Source organism: Brachyhypopomus gauderio, chromosome 4 (genome assembly GCF_052324685.1).
Source record: "Brachyhypopomus gauderio isolate BG-103 chromosome 4, BGAUD_0.2, whole genome shotgun sequence".
Classification (NCBI taxonomy): Eukaryota; Metazoa; Chordata; class Actinopteri; order Gymnotiformes; family Hypopomidae; genus Brachyhypopomus; species Brachyhypopomus gauderio.
Window position 1 is genome coordinate 18,946,025 of NC_135214.1, and position 26,197 is coordinate 18,972,221.

General features: G+C 45.4%; 1 protein-coding gene across 4 annotated transcripts in view; it reads left to right on the forward strand.

Moving 5' to 3' along the window:
• fign (fidgetin) overlaps positions 1 to 11,003 on the forward strand; it is a 38,263-nt gene extending 27,260 nt beyond the window's left edge. For 3 of the 4 annotated variants that reach the window (XM_077001209.1, XM_077001210.1, XM_077001208.1), the window contains one exon: positions 8,823 to 11,003. In XM_077001209.1, the coding sequence (XP_076857324.1) occupies positions 8,823 to 11,002 (2,180 nt within the window). In that variant the 3' untranslated portion in view covers position 11,003. Of the gene's footprint in view, positions 1 to 1,569; positions 1,726 to 8,822 lie in introns of all 4 variants that reach the window. The other variant, XM_077001211.1, reaches the window with a different exon arrangement.
• Positions 11,004 to 26,197: the final 15,194 nt, after the last annotated feature.

Sequence of the window (26,197 nt, forward strand, 5' to 3'; positions counted from 1 at the left end):
CGCGTATATTGTCTGCTCTTGAAATATGATGCATCCGCCGTACTTACCATCCACTTAATATCAGAAAGCGTAGCATGTGTAATGATTTATAATTACCTCAGTGTAATGTGCGTTGTGGCGCGGTTATTGGCTAAATAATTAGCTCATTGTGTTTGGACTGATGGATGACAGAGGAGAGGAGGAGGAGTTAGTGTTCAGGGTGGGGCTGGGGAGGGGGGTGTGGAATGTGGTAAACAACATTATACCACAATCCACAAGAAGAGAGATTTAGATTTGATGGCAACTTGAAATCAATTTGATGATTAAAACAAAGTAGACTCTGCTGTTGCCAGTATAAGATGACTAGTTTCCTTTCATTATTACTAATGAGAAACCTTAAAGCTAATAATGTAGCTCAGCCCACCACACAGTATTCGTATCAGGCAGTGGACATGGAGAAATGAGAATATAGTTCTCATAGATAGAAAGATAAATCTATAGATTTATTTAAATATATTCATAGATATATGATATACATATACATTGGTTCGTTGGTTGTTTGATTGATTTGTTTTAAAGGCAATAGTTAAATTGTAAGTTTCATAGCCTCCTGCTTTGGATTCTGGATGTGGGAGGATATTGGGTCTCTCCGACGTCCATGTCCCAATTAACAGAGAGGATGCAGGAGGAGAGGAGAGGAGGAGGAGAGGACAGAAATCCAGATGAGTGAGAGATGGCAAGAGGAGCAGAAGGAGACCGGATCAGTGGTGCCGCCGGCTGCTGTGAGGGGCGTAATCGGTGTTTAGCAGATTGAAATGATTACAGCTCTGTCACAGCAGGCCGCGCGCGCCGAGCCGCGCGCTCTCCCCCCAACACAATCATGAATATTACGGCGAGTTGCAAACAGAATGGCCTCGTGTCTGGAAATTGACTGCTTGACTGACATGCCAGCCGCGTTAAAGATAAGAGCCCTGTATAAACTCACCCCCCCCCCCCCCCTCCACGTCCACACCACTCTTGCTCTCGACTGTGGTCATTTATTATTTTTTATCCCTCTTCCAAACGTGGCCGGGCTCCACGTACTTTCGAGAACGACTGTGAGTGGCGGCGGCGTCGTCGCGAGCGGCTCGCACGAGAGGGGCGCACGAGAGGCGCGCGCGCGCGCGTGCTCGGCGAGTTAAGTTGTAGAGCGCTGACAGTGGCGCTCCGAGACAAAAACAGATGGCACATTAGAAGTAAAGCACCTTATTAACCTCCTCCGGTTTCCCCCTTTCCTGTAGAGCAGCGTGTGGACGCGTCTGACTGACAGCTTGAGTGAGCTCGCAGAGAGCGGTCAGGGAGTCTAAACTAAGGCAGATGCTCGCGAGATTGAAACATGTTGTTAAGCCTGGTAAAGTCCGCAGGAGAACCACGCTGTGAAATGTGGGCTAGCCTGTCTATGTTGTTTCTTTTCCAGTGGATTTATTCCCAGGCTTACATCAGAGTGGGGTGAAAGAGCTTTTATTTCTCTTTTTTTCAGTCTTTTAGCTCAGTTTTGCTTCTGGCAGTAGAATTTGGACATGTCGCCTTACTACTGGGTTTGTTTTGCAGAAGAAACCGTCTCATCATCTCACATCTTCACACACATTCATCGCCATGATGGAGATGGCCGTCCAGTTTTGTTGTCAGCTCAGCTGAATTGCCCCTCCCCCTCCCTCTGATTGGCCAGCCCAGTTGTCACTCCGGGTCACACTGTGTTACACGGAGGTAAATAGTCCCGCTGATGTGAGAGAACTGGTTAAGGCTCTGCCTTTGTTCATACAGATGCTGGCTCTGCAAATGCAACCATCAGGGCACAGAAGGCCCAAAGCTGTGGTGTTCAGTCAATGTCACTGCATAGTTGTGTGTGAATATGCACTTCCCCAGGGCCCATCACATATCATCTTCATCATGCATGTCCGTGACGCTGTCTAATCTACTTTGTGCTATTTGAATTGTTTGCTTATTGCTACCAATGCAAAACAAAATGACATATGTTCTTATGTATAAGATGCTGATGCAGATTTGTTATTTTGGCTGCATGTGTGTGTGTGTGTGTGTGTGTGTGTGTGTGTGTGTGTGTGTGTGTGTGTGTGTGTGTGTGTGTGTGTGTGTGTGTGTGTGTGTGTGCGCGTGTGTGTGTGTGACAGCTGAAAGGTGCCACTTAACCTCATAGCCAGACTGATTTACTATAATTTTTTTACTATTGTTTTTTTTTCTATTAGTTTTTATTAGTTTTGGTGTTTTTTGTTGTAATCGCTATAATCAGATGTTTTTTTTCCAAGCAAGCAAGCTCTGTAAACAAGGCTGGTGCACTTTTTAAGAAGAAGGTTTGTGAGGTTTCACTTCACAGGAAATGAATGCAAGGTGTGTGAAAACAAACTGCAGATCCCAAACCAGCCTTGACTCAGTAGCAATCACACACGTCTGTATTGTAATGAGCCTATAGTAAAACAGCCTTGTTCTGCTTCCAGCTCAAACATAGTCAGGCCAGGTGTGGACTGCCACGGAGGACTTAGCACTTGCCCAGATGTTCTCGCTTGCGGTGCTAGCCTGGAGGCCGGTGGTGTAGAATGGCACTAAAACAAACTCCGTTCATTCAGAAAGCCATGGACACATACACGTCTCACGTGGGGCTCTTCCAGCCCTCATGTGAACATGCGTCCTTGCCGCTGTATGCAGACCTCCTAATGTGAAACTCATCTAAAAGACCCCCATTGAGAGCATTTAAGGATGTTTATATTATCATAATTCTCTCTCATAGGGTTGCTCAGGATCACAATTAGCTAAGTCACTAAATGATGTGGACATCAGCCTCTGACATGCATTTAAGGCTAATTAGTTGATTAATTGTGTTTATAATGCTTAATTAAATTGTAGTAGCCTGGGGGTGTCTGTTGATTTGTGGGGGTTTTCTTTTGTTTGCTTTTCAACTTTGTGGTGTGGTCACACATTAGACCGTGTGATCCCTGCTCAGTCATCTCCAGTGGGGAGACATAACCTGTGCTGCACAGCCAAAAATAAAAAAGGGCACAGCCTGAATTTCTTGGATAAATTAGGAGCTTAATGTTGACCTCTGGTCTCCCAGACCCAGTGCAATGAGTGCGACATGGATTTCCAAATTGACTTTAAACAGGTTTAAGTTGATATATAAGATGAATGGGCTTCTGTTGCCATAACGATTACCAGCAGAGATTGAATTAGAACTGTATCCCTTCCCCCACGTAGAGAAAGAGAGAGAGTGTGAGGAAAAGAGGAGAAAACACATCCCCACAGTGCATTAGGATGGAAATATGAGCTTGTTTTTATTTATAAATATAATTAATGTCTGTCCACTGTATTCGCACGCTTGTCATGTTGAGTGTGCTGTGTGCACATTATGAAAGGAAGAGGCTCTCATAATTATGTTTACATCCACAGATAAAAATCCCCGGGCTCTAATGATCAGTAATTATAAATATTTTTCTGAGTTTCTCTGGGTGCAGCCGTGTTCATTGTGCGCTGGGGAAAGCGGTTTGTGAGGCTTAATTATGACATTGTACATGACTAAACGCAGCCGTCTGTCTGAGCTCAGCTAAACACTTCCACTGGTGTAATCATGCTCAGACCTGACTCTAAAGAGCTCATTACAGTTAGCTTTCTAAAGAGCGCTTTATTAAACACAGTTACCTAATAAGCATCTTTGGTGGTGCAAATTGGCCAAAATGGTAATGAGTCTGATTAGGCCACGTTTCAATTACGACAGCTTCCTCCTAAAGCAACCCAGAGCCTGGCCCACCTCCCACAGCCCCCTTCCCCCAAACCACCAGCATCCTCCTGAAGGCAGGGGGGGGTCAGAGCTTGGGAATTCTGCTTGAAGCCATTGCGTGTCCATACACACACACGGCAACAAAAAAAAAAAGGGGGGGGGGGGGGTTGTCTGGGAGAAAACCACTCTGCCACCTCTGTGCTTCCTTTCAGCTGTGCAGTAATGACTAGAGAATTGTGTAAGCGGCAGTCCAATTTATGCTCTGGGAAATTGGATGGCCAGAGCGCGGGCGCGCCACTGTTTGCTTAAAATCGGCCAAGGCTAGCCAGATTAATAGCTCCCAAAAAGGTCAGCTTCTCTGTTTCATTGGCCATGATCACAGTGTCTGAAATTAAACAGTGCGTCGGTACAGTGCTTCCTCTCCGGGGGTTTACTGTTGATCACTCTCACTAATAACACACCTATTAGACGCCTGCGCAGACCATACATAATTACTGTCGGGCTCGGGGAAGACGGTACAAACCCGAAAAGGCGATGGAGTTGCAGGTCTTTAATTATTTGGATGCGCAATTAATGCTCAGGCTAGATATCTGATTTCTGTTTCTTGGTCCTGTGTACTTCTGTTGGTCTTTAGTTTATGTTCGTGTGGGTGTTACGGAAAAAAATTTTCCATAAATTCCATGGATGATTTAGTGCTATGTAATTAGCCCATTGTACCTGGAATGAAATCATTGTCTTGATTTGTTTGTTTCCTGTTTGCTCACCTGTTATTAGGCCGTAATGAGGCCAGCGCGCGCGCGTCAAAGCGGCACTTGCGAACGCTCACCTGTTGGCTGCTTCACTTTTCCCACTTTGGCCAGCCGCCTTAGCCGCACGGAGTCTGACAGCGAGTGTAATTTAAGATTTGCCAGGCGTACTGTAAAGGTAGCCTCACAGACACTGGTAAATTAAACAGAAGGCCTTTGAGGAGAGCCAGAGAGCGGAATTTGAGCGGAGGTCCTCAGCTTGTCTTCAGACGTCCTCTAATGAAACGAGCACTAATTATGCCGATGGCCTCTAAAGCGAGAGAGCTGCTCATTGCTTGTTGTCTCTAATTTCGTTTTTAATGACACAACTTGTCTGTGCTGTCAGATGCCACCTAAATGGACCAGTGTGGTGATGAGTCCGTGTGTGGTGTAAATCTGGCAACACCCAATGGCTACCACCTCTGACTGTATTTAAAAATGATCGTTATTGCACAAATTGCTGGTATAATCTAACACGGCATTCATTTGACAGAGTATTTCATATAAACATTGCATGTTAAATACTAATTGGGGCCTGTGGTGAGTGTAATTGGATCTGTTGCAACGTATGACATGAATAGCATGGGCACTATAGCAACTGTGAGGAGTACCACATTACACCTTTCACAACCCTAGTAAACCGTTTTCGTAAGGGCTTCGTGGATAAAGAGTAGCAAAATATGTTCTCCCCCAAAACAGTGGCAGGTTAGGACATATGGGAGCAGTAGAAGTGACATTTTTATATTTCCAACAGCGATAGGTTTGTCTGTGTGTTTGTGTTATTTATTGCTGTGTCACTGAGCTAGGAGCCAGCCCCAAGAAGCATGAAGAGTGTGGAGGATCTTTGTAGCTGATTTAGTGTAGTCTAAAACTAAACTGGAGATGATTCATCTCTTGCAGTCCCCACGTTTTCTCTCTCGCTCTCCCTCACTCTCCCATCCCCCTCTTTTTCCTTCTCCTTCAGCATCTCAGCCCTGTCCTTCCTGTTCATCATGTCTTCCTTTTTTCTTGATTTCCCTCTCTCCATCTCTCTTTCTCTTCCTCTCTTCCCTACCTCTCTCTCTCCTTCTCTCCCCACCTCTCTCTTTCTCTCCCTCTCTCCCCCACCTCTCTGTCTCTCTTTCTCCCCCGCTCTCCCCACCTCTCTCTTTCTCTCCCTCTCTCCCCCACCTCTCTGTCTCTCTTTCTCCCCCGCTCTCCCCACCTCTCTCTTTCTCTCCCTCTCTCCCCCACCTCTCTCTCTCTCTCTCTTTCTCCCCCGCTCTCCCCACCTCTCTCTCTCTGCTCCATCCTTCCATAGTTCAGTCAGTTTTACTGACTACATAATATTTTGTTTTTTAGTCTTGGTGCTGACTAGTTTGGTCTTCCTCCATCAGTCACCTGGGAAGAGATTAGCATGTAATCTGAAAGGTAAGCATGACTATGGTGATGCAAAGGCCAATATTGCCTAAAGGTGTCTCTGCGTTCTCTGGTTGGAAGACAGATGTGTATAAATATTGCCACTTACACAGTATTATATGGATATAGCTGTACTGTAACAGTAAATGTGCTCAACCCCGTATTACCCCAAAATTAAACCTTTTGACGTCTCATTTTAGACAACTTAAATGCTTTAAATGGTTGGAGGAAGACATCCTGTCTTATTACTGTAAGAGCCTGGTAATTTGTTAGGCTTGCTAAATGACTATAGCTGAATGTGTTCTTTTGTTAGAGTGTGGTGTGCTTCATAAAAGTCATTAGACTGAGAGACTGGAGCATTGTTTGAAATCTCTGTAAGAACGCTGCATTGTGGAGGTCTGCAACCATACAACCACTCCAAACATCTTGCTTTATTCTAACCCAAGTTTACACCCACGTCCTTTATAAAGACCTTTATAAAGAACATCTCCCATCTTTTATATATATATATATATATATATATATATATATATATATATATATATATATATATATATATATATATATATATATACACACACACACACATGCATACATACAGATGATGAAAGTGGAATATGAAAGACGAGTAATGAATGTATTAACGAGCGGCTATGCGAAGGCTCAAAGATAACTGTGCTGCCAAATTCCCAAGGTAATCTCTCCCAAGGTTCAACAGTGCTGGAGTGCGCGCCGCACAGTTTATAGTCTGCGCGGACAAATGAAAGCTCATCCTCAGACCAAGGAAAATATATGTCCTCCACTGAGTACACATTATTATTGGAAATAAATCTTTACATACAACTCGAATGGATTGCCGCGGGAATACCGCGCGTCCCACAGCACTAACCAGACATGGCCTAATGCCTGAATGCGTTGGGCACGATCGCGCATAAGAACCCCACAAAATGCAGCAGAATAACAAATCAAAAGCAGTTTTCCCGGCGAAGTGCATAAAACGTGGCATTAATTTGCCAGTAATCTGAAGGCGCGCGGTTTGTCGGAGCAGTAGTATTGACTGGCGTCGTTGTTGGGAGCGCTGGGAGCGGCTGTCGTTGACGGGCGGACTGCCATGGCCGCCGTGTTCACGCCACTGCTTTGTCTTCAGCTGTTCTTAGTCATTAGCCTGCAGGCCTGACAGCCTTGCCAGTCGTAACGCCAGTCCCTTTGACTAAAACCTTGTAAATTAACACAATTAGCGCAGCGTCATCCTGTTAATTAGCGCTCCGTGTGTGTGTGTTTGTGCACTGGCGTCCACGAGTGTGTTTGTGTGTGTGTGTGTGTGTGTGTGTGTGTGTGTGTGTGTGTGCCTGCTGCTGAGATGAGCTCTTCCGTGTACTGTCAGCAGTGGCTCTGAACTCCTGGAACGGAGCCTGAGATTTACACTGCAGGTCAGTGTTACAGACAAGCTCCAAGCCCAGTCCTGAAGAACTGTTAGCAGTGGAGAATTCAGCCTCTGCCAGACTACCAGGATTTCAGTGAATGTTGTGAACTGTTGCTAATTCAGCACTGTAGATACTAGAAAAACTGTCTGACTTCAGTATGTTTGTGTTGTCCCCCCACTGGTGAGACATGGTCTAGGTAAATTATAACGCTGATTCTCCAGACTTGTCATTGAAGGGGCTGTGTGTGTGTGTGTGTGTGTGTGTGTCTGTGTGTGTGTGTGTGTGTGTGTGTGTGTGTGTGTGTGTGTGTGTGTGTGTGTGTGTGTGTGTGTGTATGTGAGTGCGGTCTTAAAAGATTTATAGGAAGGGAAGCTGGATCAGTGAGGAAACCTCATAAACACTTAAATCCACTGTTGTCTTTTTGGGCAGTGTGGTTGTATCTGTTTAGGTCTAGTGATTCCTGATAAGGAACCATGTGGCTACAACAATAGGCTTGTGCAATAACTGGGCTGACATCCACTCTCCTCCATAATGTGCATATGTGTGTGCGCGCTGGTGTGTGTGCGTGCGCGCGTGTCTGGACGCATGTGCGTGTGATGACTGCCAGTTACATCCCATTGGTTCTCGAGTAAATGTCTCTTTGCTAATCCCATGCTGAGTGTAAGATGACAGCATATGTAACTACTTGTGTTTGCAGATGGAGTTTGGGATTAAAGTTGATGGTGGCTTTTGAGCCCTGGAGGCAATAACAGAGAGAAGCTGAAAAGAGAGAGAGTGGGTGAAAAAAGAGGGAGGAGGATGGAAAAGAGAGCAAGTGAGGGAGAGGGAGTGGTGAGAAAGAAAGAGAGACTAGACAGACAGAGGGAGTGGAAAGAGAAAGAAAAGACAAGAGAGGGATGTTTTTTCCCCTTTTTTCCAGCACGCTGTTCTCCAGGAGGTGGCGGGCAGACGGAGAGCTGTTGGGATTCATGCCGTGCTGTGGGGTTTGTGGGATGAAGGCAGCGGTGCGGTGCCTGGTAGATTGCTTTGCTGCACTCCTCCGAGCAGATTTGAAACTGTCTGCGACTGCTTTAGATGAGAGTTGGATTATAGAGTGACCTGCGATGTCTGTGTCACTCCGCTCTGTGCAGGGTGCATTATACTGTGCTAACCAGGTGCTGGGTGCCCAAATCCGCGCTGCTCCTGTGATAGTAACTGTCAGCAGGGCCCGTGATATGTAGCCCGCACTCCAGGAGAGCTGCCGGGGAGGAAATGGAAAGTAATATTTTTTTGTGTTGCTCTTGCTGTTTTTTCATCCCCCTCTCTCTGTTTAAAAGCAATCATGTATTGGATCATTGATTCTGCCGAGTTTCACAAAAAAAAAGAGGGCTTTGCTGATCCTGTGATCTCCAAACATTATTCATCAAGTTTTTGACAATGGTGTTTTTGTGTTTGTTTGTTTTTTTTTTTTTCGGGGGGGGTGGTATTTAGGCTTAAAGATGCAGTGGACCCCAGAGCATGCACAGTGGGCGGAGCAACACTTCGACATCTCCTCCACCACTCGCTCCCCCGCCCATAAGGCCGAGGCGTATCGCGGGCACCTGCAGCGGACCTACCAGTACGCCTGGGCCAACGACGACATCTCTGCTCTCACCGCGTCCAACCTCCTGAAGAAGTACGCCGAGAAGTACTCGGGCATCCTGGAGGGGCCGAGCGAGAGGGCTCTACTCTGCTCCTACTCGGAGGGCGGGCCGGGCCTCCTGAACGGCCGCAAGTCGGAGGGCGAGACGTGGCAGGAGGGGATCTACCCGGTGAACTGTGCCGCCGACGTGCTGTCCAGCGGGAAGGCGGTGGTGCCTGCCGCCCTGCCCCCGACAGATGGCGCGGCCAACGTGGGCAGCTCGGCGGGCGTGGCCAGCAGCCTGAGCGAGCCCAGCTACTCCAGCAGCGGCTGTGGGAGCCACACGCCCGCCTCCCTTCACTCGGGGATCCCCTCTCAGGAATTCGCCAGCGGCTACAACGGCACGTACCTGCACACCACCTACAGCGGCGGACAGAGCACCCCGGCCCTCCCGTCCCCGCACCCATCGCCTTTGCACAGCAGCGGCCTCCTACAGCCACCCCCACCTCCCCCTCCGCCTCCCCCAACGCTGGTGCCAAGCTACAACGCAGGCTCCCCCAACCTGTCCGGGTACAACTATCCCGCTGGCTATCCCCCCCAGGCCGCAGTCGCTCCGGGCTACAGCCCTGGGGGAGCCCATCCACCCTCCGCTTACCTGCCCTCGGGCATCGCGGCTCCCACCCCGCTGCCCCCCTCCACCCTCCCCGGCTACTCCTACCAGTCCCACGGCCACGCGCCCATCGCACCGACGCCTTTGAACGGTAGTTCGGCCAACTCGCTGAAAAGGAAAGCGTTTTACATGGCGGGGCAGGGAGACATGGACTCCAGTTATGGAAATTTCAGCTACGGCCAGCAGCGTTCCACTCAAAGCCCCATGTACAGGCTGCCAGATAACAGCATCGCTGACTCCAGCAGAGGCAGCGGATTTGACAGAAGCGCTGACGCCTCGGCTGTGCCGTTTAAGCCCACCAAGCCGGCCATGTCCTCCGAGCAACAGCGCAAGTTCAGCGGTCAGCCGAGCAGGGCCATCACCCCTCCGTCCTACGGCTCCTCCAAAGGCTCCATGCGGCCGGGCGAGTCGTTCGGCAAGTTCAGCGAGCACGGCGACGAGCACCACCTGGCTCACTCGAGCGGCCACCCGGCCGAGGAGCAGCTGAAGAACAGCGACGCCGCCCTGGTGGAGATGGTCAGCACCGAGGTCCTGCAGCAGATGCCGCCCGTGGACTGGGGCGACATCGCCGGCCTGGAACTGGCCAAGGCCACCATCAAGGAGGAGGTGCTGTGGCCCATCCTGAGGCCGGACATGTTCAGCAGCCTGGCGCCGCTGCCCCGCACCGTCCTGTTCTTCGGGCCGCAGGGCACGGGCCGGACTCTGTTGGCGCGCTGTGTAGCCAGCCAGCTTGGCGCTGCCTTCCTCCAACTTAGCGCCTCGGCGCTGGTCACCAAGTGGCTGTCGGAAGGCGAGAAGGTGGTGCAAGCCTCCTTCCTGGTGGCACGCTGCCGGCAGCCATCGGTGGTGTTCGTCAGCGACGTGGAACTGCTGCTGTCGCCGCAGCTGTCCGAGGAGAGCCCCGCCAGCCGGATCCGGAGCGAGCTGCTCCTGCAACTGGACGGCGTGCTCGGTTCGCCTGAGGAGCACGTCCTGGTCATCTGCTCCACCAGCAAGCCAGAGGAGATCGACGAGGCCGTGCGGAGGTACTTCGTGAAGAGGTTGCTCATTCCGCTGCCCGACGGCTCGGCCCGGCACCAGCTCATCAGCCAGGTGCTGTCTCAGCACAACTACTGCCTCAGCGACAAAGAGGTGACATTGTTGGTCCAGCGGACCGAGGGTTTCTCGGGCCTCGACGTGGTCCGGCTCTGCCAGGAGGCCGTTGTCGGACCCTTGCACGGCATGGCTGGTGCCGACCTCTCCGGGATCATGCCGGGCCAGGTGAGGCCGATCTCGTATCAAGACTTTGAGAATGTCTTTTGCAAAGTCCAGCCCAGCATATCGCAGAAAGAACTGGACACGTACACTGAATGGAATAAAATGTTTGGCTGTAGCCAGTGAGGGGGAGGGTGGTGTTTGAGAGGGGTGGGGGGGACATACCGCATGGGGCGACCTTTCCTGCTCGAAGGGGAGGATACAATTCAGAATTCTTTGGGTGAGACGTGTGCTTTTGAGGGGTGGTTTTTGCAAATGCTAGTGACCCTTAAAGAGCAGCAGTAAGGGCACTCCGATAGACATGTATGATGCATAGCTATGCTTAAATCCATGCCTGGCCCTTTGCACATAGTCAGACAGAGAGACCCCCACTCCTAGACTCAACGCCGCTAAAGCCAAGAGTCACTTACTGACGTGCACTGTCACAGAGATGACCCCGAAGACAAACTCCGTTAAGTGTGTAAATATCATTCTGCTGTTTTCCAGATTCTGTTGCTATCAAGTGCCTAAAGTGGTGCTTTATTATTTTGTATTTTGATTGGTTTGCCTCACAATCTACATTGGTGGCATGTGCTAATATAGAAAGCTTTAACCTGAGACTAAAACAGACGTGTTCTGCTTTTTTGTCAATTCTGTCAAGAAACAAAAAGATAAAGAAAAACAACAACAGAATTCCTCAGCTGAGTCTGACGTGCAGGCCCCGAGAGGCCAGGAGACAGTTGTGGCATTTGTAATCTGGACCTTAATTTATAGACTTCATTTGCATTTAATTTTCTTCAAAATCTCAGGAAAGTGATTGTGATTTGTACAGTACCTCAAACAAGATTGTGTCAAAGCACTACATACTGCAGTTACTATTTGCGTTTGGGTTTTCATTTGCATTAGATAAAAAGGTTCCCCTCAGTAGGTTAAGAAATGGCAAGGATTTGACTATGAATGTAACCAGAGCGTTTCTGGAATGTTTGGGAGAAAAAATAAGTTTGAGGACTTTCTTTTTTCCTGTTCATGTTTTTCATTCTTTTTTTTTCACCCCTAAATCTTAAAGATAACGGTTCTGTTGCGAGTACTGCTTGAAAAAGAAAGTGTAAGTATGAAGAATTCTGAATTGTGTTCCGGTATCAATCACAGCACCCTGTCCTCATGCATAGCACAGTACTGACTCTGTAGTGTGAGCTCTTGTTAGATACGGACACGGTCTTTGTGCTGATGAGGTTCGTTCGAAGCCTTAGCCACAAATGATGACATGCAGTGGACCACTATATTTGTATTTTGTAAAACATCGTTGAACAGAACATTTGTGTATGTGTCTCTCCTCTGCGAACGAAAAAGATGGACGTGTGGGGGAAGAACCAAATCGTACACCGAAAGCCCACCAGATATCCTCTTCAGCAGTCCAAACGCCTTTCTGTTCTTGTATTGTTTTCAACCTCGTCCTGCTGCTGTGTGTCATCCGTGTAACAGTCCCGACAGATCCCGTGTGCCCCATGTTCTTTTTTCTACCTCAGTTTGTCGCTGTTTCCTCTGCGAGCAGAAATGTAAGAGGTTAACGTGCTAGCCTCTTTAGACTCAACTCAGCCTGCTTATAGAACTAGCTGCTTTCTTTCCTCCAACCGAAAGAATCACAACTTGCTGCTCTGACACTACCTGTGCAGTTGTTCTGCTCACAGTGCCTAGTGCACACCAGCCCCTCTGTTCACACGGCCCGTGGGTTGTGTGTGGCACTCCGAGGGCACCGTTCTCCTGTCAACAGGCTTCTCTTCCGGTGCCCACGTGGCAACTGTTAGCTGCTCTTTGTTTTTTTGTTTTTGTTTTTCCCTTGCTAGCACTCAGCAGCTAGTCGCTAGTCGTGTTCGGGCAGTAGCACGGGGGGATTGAAGGGGCCTATATTTACTGCACATGAGGAGAAAGTAAGAGCAAGCCTCATGGTTTGAATGTACGTTTTTGTTTGTTGTTGTTTTTGCTTTGATTCTTGCGTGTTTGTTTTGCTCCCTTGTTTGCTTTCACCAGTTTCTGTTTGCTTGTTTACCCCGAGCGTTTTGAGTTTGTCGTCTACTGAAGCACTAGCAGAGTGGTGTGGGGCTGCCGGCGGGTGGCGCTGACGGAGGCCTCCTGCCGGAAGGAGACGGCCTCCTCCATTCTCACCTCTCTGATTCTCACAGGCCCTTACGGTTACTCATCCTCTACACAACAAGGACGCTACATGTCCTTTGGAGTTAACTCCAATGCGCTTTACTTCAGAACTGCAATGTTTTTCCCTCCGTCGACGGATGCTTGGTTACCCGTCTGAGCCCTCGGTTCCTCCATTCCATGTATATATGGCTCAAGCCTCAGACATTATATGGTCTACATACATTTGGTTCTTTTTAAAGTGTAAAAACCACTTGATGCACCATTTATGCATTCTGGAAGTGATGTACGCACAGCAGATTGAGATGCCAAGCGTGGTGTCATTTGTGTCTCTCCAATAGATGACCTTTGGATTTGGTGCGGCCCGTAATTACATATTTTTGTTCTCATCTTGAAAAATAAGAAAATGTTAATGTGCAATTTGTCAAAGGCACTTTTCACATTTTGTGTTAAAGCCTATCATATTGAAGCATCCTCTCTTGGCACCAAAGCAAGCTCTGCCATTTTACTTCAAGACACACCGATCCAAAACTGCTTTACTGGCCTCTAAAAATAAATATAGAATACAACGGCAGTTTCGCCTATGCTAATGGTGTAGACCTCAACATTCAAAAGAATAATATCCAGTATGTACTTAAGCCAAATAGCACTCTCTGTAGAGCCACTCTGTCATACCTGGAATGACATCCCCCCGTGTCATTATTTGTAACAGGAGTTTCACTGTGGGAGTGACCGTTAACATTCACTCACACATGTCCCTGGAAAAAATTGGAAAGAAGTTTTCTTATCTTGGAACTTATTGTGGAAGCCCTTTATAATTGTTGAAGTCACTGGGAACGTGTCATTGGTTTAGGAGTGCATAAAGTGGAAAATGCAGCTCGGAAGTACAAAAAGGTTTAAAGCACAGCCTTTATTACTGAACAGATACCCCAAAATCACTTGAATTTTGCTTTGTGTGTTTTATTTTGCTTGCTGAGTGTATTGCGTTCCCTGTGTTCCTTAGCACTGGTCCAGATGTTACTGTTTTGTCTGTTTGTATTCAAACATTGTTCTTTAAAACCATTTCTACCTCATTGCTACATACATACGTGTAGTACCTATGTTCTGTCTTTTTTTTTGTCATGTATTTGTATAAAAGGGGAAAAAAAGAAAAAAGTAGAAAAACCTAAAAGTAAAAAAAAAAGTAAATAAATGCCTGTCCTTGAACATGAACAGTCTACCTCAGAAAGACTGTCCCTACACTGAGCAGTTTAGTAGCTGCGCAAAGAATCAGGCACATCAGAGTGTTGAGGCAAAGATATTGCACACTTACTTAAGATACAGACATAACTTTGAAACTCTACGTACGTAAATTACGTGCACATCCACAATAGGTAAAGATATTGTGGACTGTATAGGTCTTCTTCAAGGTCTCTTAATGCAGATTCAGTTTTTGGATTATAATAAATCGCTTTACTCCTTTGTGAATTGTAGTGTGCATGTGAATGTGTGTGCACTTATTATTAAGTGTGTAAGTGTGCATTTTTATATTTGAAAATTCTATATGAAATGTAACTTGCATTTCATATACTGTATTTGTACACAAGATACACTTGCACATATGTGTACTTAATGTACATTTGCTATTGATATAACATTTTGAAACACCACATACATGTTTATATGTGTGTGTCTGTACAATATTGCCATAACTGCAGTCAACGTAAATGTATTTTCATGTATTCATAGGGGCAAAGGACAATAAAAGATCATTAAAATGTTTTTTGAAATGGCAGCGTGTGCTTTTTTCCTGCAGCATACCAGATACATCAGAACAGTTTTAATGAGACTCCTGTGTCTGTAATTAGAACAATAAGTCTATATGTTCCTCATTCATTTCCTGTATTGGGCTTATTTAAATGTAACATGAGAGATGGGATTCTTGAGAAAGACCTATACACTGCACAGCCATTAAGAAAAATGTCATTTGTTCTCACTGAACCTCTCTCAAAACAACTTTGCTTCTTTCCAAAAATATATTTTTAATGTTGTGATGGTGATAGTGGAAAGGAAAAAAGATGCACAATAATGTTCACACTGTAATGTGTTTCGCCCTGAAACACATCCCTGTCGATGTCCGCTGAAGATCAGCAGTACATTTCCAGTGCATACACATGCATACATTCGTATATGCACACACACACACACACACACACACACATGGACTTCAGTCAGGAAGAAAAAGTGCTGACTGCTAATCAATCGCTCATCGGTGATTCTGATAACCACATAAATCAGCTGTTTAGTAGCTAATTGTAAAGGATGGACATTTACAGTCATATAATGTCTATCAAACCTACACAATGTCCAGATTAGAGGTGAGGCGTTTTTTCAGTGGGCATATAGAAATATAGAACTGGTTTTGAAAGTACCGTCCTCTGGCAGTTGTATATTTTGCATCCGGCTAATGCAAAATTGTTAAGGGGTTATCGGTTATGTATTTGTATTATATCAATGGTGTAGCCTTTAGCCTTGTGGTCAAAAGATCCCTAATGTGTGAGATTATGGGTCTGAGCCAAACTTACACCATTCCACTGCTGCAACTATTATATTTATGTGTATGTAATGTGTGTCTATCATTTAAAACCACACACATATAATTTTAAAGATCATTAAGTTATAATAAAGAATTTTAGATGAGATACCATAACATGATTCATATGTTTATTTGGTCTGAAAAGCTATTTCCTTTCACATGTCTAGAGAGCTCAGAACAGCTCGGTGCAGTTTACTTACACATACTATGTCAACAGCTTTAGTATGAACAGTTCAACTGGGGCAGAATTTCTCTCAGTGAATTATTGGCTGTTGGTTATTGCATCTAGAGCAGTCTATGGAAGCAGTGAACACACTGCTTCCTTTCAGCCGTAGAACACAGTGGCTTGGTCAACACTTTGTTCTCCTAAACTCCCTGGGTACCTTTAACATATTCAAAAAGCTGATCGATATTATCTTTTTTTTTTTTTTACTGCTCACTAATTGTCCTTCTGAAAAGTAACCTTTATTGCTTTCCCCTAAACCATTTTCTGTATGTCTTAAATACAGTTTGCATTATTCCAGGTTTTTTATTTATTTTTTATCTACTTTCATCTCATTGTGAATAAGACATTAATGCTTTAGATTTTCCATGTGGAAGGCATAATTATGTAGCTGATGGTTTGTGCGTGGGATGCTTCTGTACAATTAACATTGGGAACTAGGTGCATTTGGAGCCCATCGCTGTTTCATTTGTGATCAACTGTGTGTCATTTCCACGGCTGTGAACATTAAAAGAAGCCTTTTCCTAATGGATGCAATTCAGCAGGGTTCCCCTTAGAGACACCGCCAACACACTCCAACAGAATCACAAAGACAAAGGTTAGATCAGAGCCACAGATGAAGGGGTGATGACGACTTTCTTTTTTTTCTTTCCTTTTCTTTTGTTAAGGTTTCTCCTCCTATATTTGTCATTTCTGTCTGAGGTTGTTAAATATGTCAGACGTGTGAGGACCCGCGTAGCTCAAATCAACACTTTCTGGGGAAAGATGCTAAACAATATGTTTATGATGAGTTATACGGGCTTGTGTATGTGACTCACAACTTCAAAGTGGGCTTCACAATTTATGGAATACAAATGTACTTTTTCCTCTTTGACTGGTTGAATCTGTTTTTCTTTTCATTTCTAATGACTGGACCTGCAGCTCATTATTGATTAAATGTCGGTAATTCCTCATCTGCTGCTGAGATCACAGTGTCTGAACTTGTCTTTCGCTTTGGGACTCTCCTGCTACGCCATGTGCTGACTCACTCAACATTTACTCCTGATTGACAGGCGTTCAGACCATCAAAGAGGGCGGGTCATTTATAGTACAACAGAGGTGACATCCAAAGGCAAACTAAAGGCATTTTCTCTCTGTGTAGGAGTAAATACATTATAAGGTCACATTTAGGTGGGACAGTCTAAGGTTCAGTAAAATTCTATATATATATATGACAACACAGTTTATGGTCAGTTTAAAATTTAATCTTATTTGATGAAGGAACAATGTGTTGTTATCATCAACAGGTTTTGTTATCTATAGTAACTTTGTAATCATTCATGTTTCCTACTAGCTTGACACACAGCGCCCCCTCTGTTTGCTGCTGGTATTGACAAGGGAAGCAGAACATTACATGGCAGTGTTTGCTTTCACATAAGCAGTATGAGCTGCACCTCAGACATCATAGTTAGATGGTAGAGTGAGGATTATTCTGAACAGCCTCTCTAATACTGAAATTAGACTGTATGCACACACATGCACACAAAACTGAGAGGTATGAGGTGTATGTACACACACACACACACACACACACACACACACACACACACACACACACACACACACAATATATATATATATATATATATATATATATATATATATATATATATATATATATATATATATACAGACACAAATCCTTTGTTATTGATTATCTGATTTGTTTCAATGTTTGTTTGTGTGTATTTGTGTGCGCCTGTGTGTGAGTCTATAAATGGACCTTTGTGTTTCATTCTATTTCTGAACAAAAGCAATTTACCAACCACAAAAAAACCCACTGCTGATAAGAAAAGAGGAAAATAAAGTTGTGTCAAACAAATTACACTCAAGTTATTAGCGCCTAGTTTGTAAATATCAAAGATCCACTTGTCCCAGTGTATGCTTCCTCATTAGCATTCTGATGAAAGTCGAGTGGATGTGTGTGAACTCGGGGGTTATCTGCGACGCCACAGTGCCTAGCGCCCACATCATACACACACACACAGGCGTACTAGCGCACACACACACACGCACGCACACACTGTTACACACATAGCACCGCTCAAGAGGATGAGCCAAAGACCTCTCTCAAATCACTTCCTTCATAACAATTAAAATATGCAAAGTGATAATTTTCCTTAAGTAGCCTTAAATGTGCAATCTATTTAAATGTGAAGGAAATTGCCTAAAGCTTGGGATGAGCGAGAGAGGGAGACAGAGAAAAAAAAAGAATAAATTATGCAAATAGCAGAAAGGACTCTTGAAAGCCTAATTTTTCTATAATAAGCATACTGTTTCATTTAATTTTTTGCCTCTTATTAAAAGTGACAGTTCTTTTGCACTGTCTGATGGCTATATCTGACACTAGCTGGTGGAAATGACTGCTGGCCTAAACGCTAAAGCATTTTCGCTAGCTTTTAGATGATGGTTACATTCACAAAGTAATTATGCGGGAGAGAGTCTAGAAATAAGCTTTAATTACATAGTAATCGCCTCTGATGGACACTGGGAAGTGTGAACGCTGCCAGACTGCAATCCATCAATGCCAAACCCCTGGCCACTTTTAATTCTCCCTCATTTGCATCATAACCTCCGCACCAAGTTGCACAAATGCTGTTAAATGTTAATAGGACCTGTCTCTCTCCTCCAAATGAATGCTTAAGCTATTTCCCCTCTCTCCGTCTCTCTCTCTCTCTCTCTCGCTTCTTCCCCTTTTCTCATCCCTCTTTCCTCCATCTCCATCCCTACACTCCCCCGCCCTGTCTTTCTTGTGCATGTTCTCTCTCTCTCTCTCTTTCTCTCTCTCTCTCTCCCCACCCCTCCATCTCTCATTCAGCCCTCTTCCCCAGCTCCTCTCATCCCTCTCAAGCTCGTCTCCGACAGACAGACACTCGCGCAATCGCGCGCTCACGGCTCTGCGAGCTCGATCTCCTCCAGGCTTGCGGCAGGAATGGACACTGAGGCAACACGTGGCCACTGCTGTGCTAATTGGGAGCACTATGCTAAGTTTTTTTATCCCCCTACTTCTAACAAGTCACGCGTGTTGTGTGCATATGTGTGTGTGTGTGTGTGTGTGTGTGTGTGTGTGTGTGTGTGTGTGTGTGTGTGTGTGTGTGTGAGATAGAGAGAGCTGTGTAAGAGACAGCCAGTCAGACACTGTTCATTTATTCCATTTTGTTTTTTTGTAATTTATTTTCTGTGTCACACAATGCAATCCATCCACATTGTTCTATTGTGAGGCCCTCGAGAGATGTCTAATGCCTCTCTCGGAGGCCGGGGAGAGAGGCCGGCCTTTATTGATTGCAGATTGTGACTGCTGTAGCCTGTCCTACGAATATATTCACAAACCCTCTCATTCTCTCCGTTTAAAACCCATACGTATCATTATCTGTCTACCACCAGTAAACAATACCTTTTATTAGTCTGAATGGCACCCTAACAGCTTCTGGTATTCCTGTTATTCCAACTTACTGCAGGTTGTGGTTTCGTTCCTAAAAGCAGGCAGTTGGTTTGATGTGCTTTCATCGTTTTTTTCTTGTTCTCTCATTTTCTCTCACACTCACTCACTCGTGGGGTTATCTGATGATTTTAATGAGATTTCATTCTGTGTATAGAATTCGCCTCCAACATTCCACTGCAAATATTCTGGAGGGAAAAAATATAAACAACTCTCAATTCCTAACAACAACAGACCTCGGCACACAGTGAGAAAAGTTGGAGAATTTTAACAAAATGTGTTTTCCACTGCTGCAAACCCCTACAACCACAACCAAAAAAAAACAATGCAGTGTGCTGAACAAAATTTGGAATATATATTGTAAATTACACACACACACACACACACACACACACACACACACACACACACATATATACATATATATATATATATATATATATATATATATATATATACCAGACTAGTTGTCTAGTCTGTGCTATATATATATATATATATATATATATATATATATATATATATATATATATATATATATATATATAGCACAGACTAGACAACTAGTCTGGTTCATCTGCACAATTAGAGATGCAAAGTCCAAAATAATCAATCGGGAACAGTGGCTCTGAAACCCTCCTCACTGATGCAGGAGGAGTGAGAGGCCACCAGGGCTGCTGTCTGGCTTCAGGCACGACTCACTGACTGTGTGTGTGTGTGTGCGTGTGTGTGTGTGTGCGTGCTCGCTTGTGTGTGAGTGTGTGTGTGTGTGTGTGTGCGCATGTGTGTGTGTGTATGTGTGTGTGCGCGTGTGTGTGTGTGGGTGCGCGTGTGTGTGTGTGTGTGTGCGCATGTGTGTGAGTGTGTGTGTGTGTGTGTGTGTGTGTGTGTGTGTGTGTGCGCATGTGTGTGTGTGTGCGCGTGTGTGTGTGTGTGTGCACATGTGTGCAAGTGTGTGTGTGTGTGTGTGTGTGTGTGTGTGTGTGTGTGTCTGTGTCTGTGTCTGTGTGTGTGTGTGTGTGTGTGTGTCACTGAGGCCTCCAGCCAAGCCGGCACTACCCACCTCCAATTAGCGCTTAGCCGTGCTGCATAAAGTTCTAAAACACACAACTTTTACACCTCCCTCCATCTGTCCATCATGGAGGAGGAGAGGCGTCTGAGCGAGGGTCACAGGGTCAGACTGCTCAGGTTTTAGAAAGATGGGAATGGTGGGGGGAGAGAGAGAGTTGGGGGGGGGGGGGGGGGGGGGTCAAGGAAGAGCGGAAGGGATTTTAATGTATCACCTGCCGTCTACCTGGCTGCTGCTAAGGGTCAGTCTGTTATTTCTCCCCATTTCACCACAGAAATGGAGCATTCCGCTCCTCCTACTCTTCTCTCTCCGTCTGTCTGTCTATCTCTCTGTATCTCTCTCTTTCTTATCTATCTGTCTACCTGATAACGAGCATGCAGCCATATAGTTCAGAGGTCATCTCTCACCACTTCTTTTAGCCCATATTTACACCACATTTTGGAAGGGGGGGGGCATATGAGCCATGAAAATTTTACCCCAACACTACCCTCCAATCCACCCCCACTACCAGCGTCAAATCGAACTTTCTAGACCATCATCCCTCATTGGCTCCACATTTTCACAAAGTGGCCAAAGTGTCATGTAGTTACCCTTTAGCATGGAGAGTGCTGGCGCTGAGAACACTTTAATGATGTGCTGATCACAGCTGATACCTGTACTTCTGCCACTGTGCAATAAATATCCTCATTAATGTCAAGAAACCAAAGAATGGACCGTTATTTAAAAGTTATGTCTTAATAATCCCTCTTTTCCTTCATCTGAGTGGTGACACAATTTTTCTGTTCTAATTTGGTGGCAATTATCCTTTTTGAGTTGACTATCCAAGTAACATTTTAATTACAACAATAAATTAAGATGTCGGAGCAGTACGGTATTAACACTGACAGTTTGGTTTCTCATTAATACCTTAATTACTATTTGGAAATCCCTAATTGACTGTAATACTTAGCGCTTCTTTTTATTGTAGGTCATTTCAAATATAGAAAAGGGTCTATCAAAGAGTCATGGCAGCTTTGGATATTGTTTTTTTTTCCTTTTTTAATTATTCTTTTCTTTTGTCAGTGGTTAAAATGCCACAGATGACATGCTGCACTCATGTTTCTTAACCCTGAACACACACACACACACACACACACACACACACACACAGTCAAAACAGAGGGCAATCATATGAAACATATAGCATCCGTCTCCGAATTTGATCTCTGTTCCCCTCAACAAGCCTCTTCCATAACATCATTATCGATGGCGGATCTGTGGGCTCGACTGACAGATGCGCGTTAGCCATGCGTTAGCCACGCGTTAGCCACACGTTAGCCGGGCTCGGGGGACATGCAAATTGATTCCACGTCTGAAGTGGCATTTTTTGAAGCCCCCAACACATTCAACGCTGTGTCATTTTAGGCCTGTTGAGCAGACTCACAGGGAAATGTCAGACTATATCTCTCTGCCTGTGTGTTTACAGAGATGATCACACTGTTGGGAGCCCTGATATGAGCTTTACCTCACACATTCTCATGTGTTGTGCATTATCACACACACACACACACACACACACACACACACACACACACACACACACACACACACACACACACACACACACACACACACACACACAAACATAGAAAAGGACAGTCTGATAGTTGTCTGAGTTGTACTCATTAAATGTCCAATCACATCTTTTAACTGCATTTTTGCTGGGATGTATTATGTAGCATATATTAACAATGCAGCATCTTAGCCCAAGAACATACACACTCAAGTAATATGCTACTTGAAGGCTCCTTAATAGCAAAAGTACATAATTCAGTAACACTGTGCCTGTTAAATTTTCTAATTTTTTGCCCAACCACTTTACTGCAGCTGAGGTCCATTTTTCTGATGGCAGGTGAAGTCATTGCCGGGTCATATGGACAGCACTATCACCAGCAAGGCATCTGTACATGCAGCTTAATTGAGGGTTTTGCAGAAATGAGTGAGTCTGGTTTATGAATTATTACTAGTCTATAATTTATTGACACAAAATGTGTAATTATCATCGACTGTTGACCTGCTTGGTTTTTTCTTTGGGGGGGGGGGGGGTGCATTTCTTTACAACACCGTACATAAAGCACTTTTTACCTCTTCTCAAAATGTGTCTGCCTTGACACAATCATGTGAATAATCCAGGTTAGTCGTTATATGTCAAATTGCTGTTTTATCTTATTTGTATTTGTATCAGTGGAGTCTTCATTCTCCATTCAGTTCTAAATAGGTGCTAAAAACCTCCATCCAGACAGAAGCTTAATCATCTGTCTACAATCCCAAAGTCCTACAGGTGAATAGATGTTTAAAATGACAACACATTGTGGCTACACTGATAGATCTTGGCTTAAAGTAGTGGGTTCAATCAAAGAGGGCTACTGCAGGCACAACAGTATTCTCCGTGTCTGCTCTGTCAGTGTGATAGAGTGAGGGGAGAATTAGGTGTAAGACTAAAAAGACTTTTTAAAAGAAGAAGAGTGAAAGCATGCCAAAATAAAGGCAAGAGGACGGGTAAAAAAACGAAGGTCAAATTCAATGGAGACATTCGTCCAAATGTGGTGACATAAGCAATCTGTAGCCAGTTACTGCCCTTTTGGTGGACACACTGGGAAACATTTGAAAATTACAAGAAAAAAAAGAAAAGCTTGGAAAAAAAAAACAAATAAAAAGAGAGTGAGCTGCCAACACTGGGCCAGGAGTGAGTGCCTGGAGTGATTTTGTTTCTTTGTTTCCTCCCTGCTGCCCTCCCCTCTCCCTCCCTCTCCTCTGTATCCATCACTTGCTCTCTTCTTCTCACCTTTTCTCACTCTCTCCCACTTCCCTTTATTCCTCCTACCTTTCCCTGAGCTTCCTGATTTCTCCTATTTCCCATATCCCTCTTTCTCTCTCTCTTTCTCTGATTCAGCTCGGGGCCTCTTTATACGACACAAATGAAGTCGTCCATCTTCTCCTGTATTGAGTCATCAATTTCCCTTGGTGCTGAGCCTCGTTTGTGGCACCTAATCATCTGTCTGCTTGATGCCGTCTCGCGGCCTGATCGGATGGTGCTTTTGAATACTGCTACAACAAGCGTGACAATCGAAGTCATCCATTAAGACCGAGGGGCCTCCATTACGACATGTGCTCATGGAGGGATCTAGGTTTCTCCGTGTACATGAACCGTTTGGGCTGGAGAGTGTAGATCACGAGGTAGTGTTGTGTCTTTATTGATTACAGACACTTGCTGAATTCCCCACTCAGAGAAGAGGGAGGATTTGTTTTTTGGTTTGACAGAATGCCAGGAGAACTACTGTAAAAGTGTTTGCTACAGGTGAGGCTTCACATACACACACACACACCCCACACACAAACATACCCTTGTTTTCATTTACAAGCCAAAGATTTCAGTGCTACACTAGTTCAGACTACTAGGGGGAATCAGGTAATCAGGAGCAAAGGTCTAGAGAGAGGTGATTGTGGAGATCAAGGGGAATCAGGTGATCAGGAAAGTCCTGATAGAAAAGCAATAAGATGGATCATGGGGAATCAGATGAATCAGGTGATCAGCAGGAACAGTCCAGGGAGAGAAGTGATCAAAAGACAGGTCATCATGGGGATCAAGGAAGAGTCAGTTGATCTGGAGGTCTCAAGAGATCATAGGGATCTGGGACGATCAGGTGACCAGCAGTGAAAGTCCCTAAAGAGAGGCGGTCAGGGAATCAGATCATTAGAGAGAGGCCATCAGGGAGGAACTGGTGATCAGGTGATCGGCAGGAAGCTCCTGAGAGTTAGGCGATCAGGGAGGAACTGTTGCCTCTGCAATTCCCCAAGCTACACCACAAATTAAGTTCACTTTTATTGGAGCTAACAGGGGAATAACACAGAAGCATTGAGGCTATTCCCTGCCCCTCCCCTCCGGCCAGACACTCTCTTTCTCTTTCCCAACTCCCCCGGCCCGTAAATCTATGCTGAACCGTTTTGTTTACCGTCAAAATTTCCCCACGAGCGCCGAGGCCAGAGTCGTGCCGGGGCTTTCCAGGGCTGTAAAGTGCCAGCAGAGCGATCGTTACTCACTATTCTGGTGCAGCAGGAGTCGGCGGTGGGTTGATATTTTCCCCATGCTTTTCATTAATTGAGTATTGATGGGGATCGGAGAGCTATTATGTGCCATTGATCTCTAGTTAGTTATGCGATTCCCTGCTGCATGAACACGGCCTGACAGAGGAATGCTGGAATGGGATGTTTAATGTTCACTATGTGATTCAATATTATGGAATTGATGTTATTACCAATGTCGGCCAGAAAAAGGAGGGGAAAAAAACCTTGTTCACTTCTCTGTCTGTGCAACTTTGAACCCAGCTACTTTGAAATAGATTCTATCCAGTTCTATTCTGATCACACTTTTTACATCATGAAACATTCTGATTTATGAATGATGAATATATATATTTTTAGAAATACCAAAGCAGGATAATTTGATCCCAAATTCAGCAAATTTCCACTCCAAGCCCCAAATGGTTAGCTCCTAGAGCTCTTTAGTATATACTTTGCTTAAATTCTTCATCATCCAGGCCAGAATCTGTAGTGGAATACGCTATCATATTCTTACGGAGGTGAGCTCGGGGTTCGTATTTACAAGAATTCGATGCCTTGTTATTATGTCGAAGGCTTATAGCCATATTCATGCTATTTAAATGTTTGAACTGTTCCTTGTTGAACATCGCTGTTGAATTGCAGATGAGTTAAAACATGATGATACAGCCTCCTCTAAACGAGAAGTAGGAGAATGTGTAGTTATGGAAAAATGTGCCGTTTCAATCCATAAATGTAAATACAGGGCTTCTCATCAGTAATGATTATGTATTATTTGGATGTAGGTTGGTGTGGAGAGGAGAGGAGAATTTTTTTTTTTTCTGCTGGTGGGTAAAATCTATTGATTGAAAATTCGCACAGCTCTGAAGTGATAAATATTCATTACTGAATCTGATTTTGAAATGGTGATCAACATTCGGATGGATCTCTTCCCCTGCCTCAGCGTCCATGGGCTCCGGTTCAACTCGCCCACAGTTATTCTGAGCTTCACTTTTTGCTCTTTATTTCTGGTCACTTGGCCAAGAGAGTGTGGTGAGTGTGTTCTGTGTGTTTCAGGGAGCACCGAACTGTTAACCCCCCCCCCCCCCCCCCCCCCCCCCCCCTCCACGGTGAGGACATCTTATAACAGACACTAATAAGATCCTTCTCCCCTTGCAAGATTCAAAGTGAAAGACTCCCTCAATCCACGCAGGCACATTCAAAGGCCAGCAGCCGAGCTGCGGCTCACTCCACTTCATTATCATTCCCAGGTTATCCACAGCCGAGCGAATCTGGAGCGCAAATGAATTAGTGAGAATTAAGGAGCCTCACTGCCCTGAACCCTCTCCCTCCAAATCTCTGCTAAGATGAAAGGTACACAGCCACAGTCTCGAGCGCGCCGGCGGCTCCGGGGGCTTGAGCCCCTTCCCGGGGCCTCTCTCTCTCTCTCTCTCTCTCTCTCTGTCTCCTCCCTCCCTCTTTCCCTCCTCGCCGTCCTCTCTGCTGAAGCAGCGACGGCACAGGCAGTTAATGTTGCCTAACGTCTGCTGACCGCGGGGTTGGGCCGTGGGGGAGAGAAGGCCTTTTATGCAGGGCGGCAGGACCGCACCTCCGATCACTGCCGATTAATTACAGAGCGCGGGCCACGGAGGCGGCGGTGGCAGCGGATCCGCTCCGTCCCTCCCCGCCGCCCACCCGGCCGACCGGGGCGGCCCCGCTCTCATCTCGGCCCCTGTCAGTCGCTGTTCGATTGGGGTCTCGGAGTATCCGGC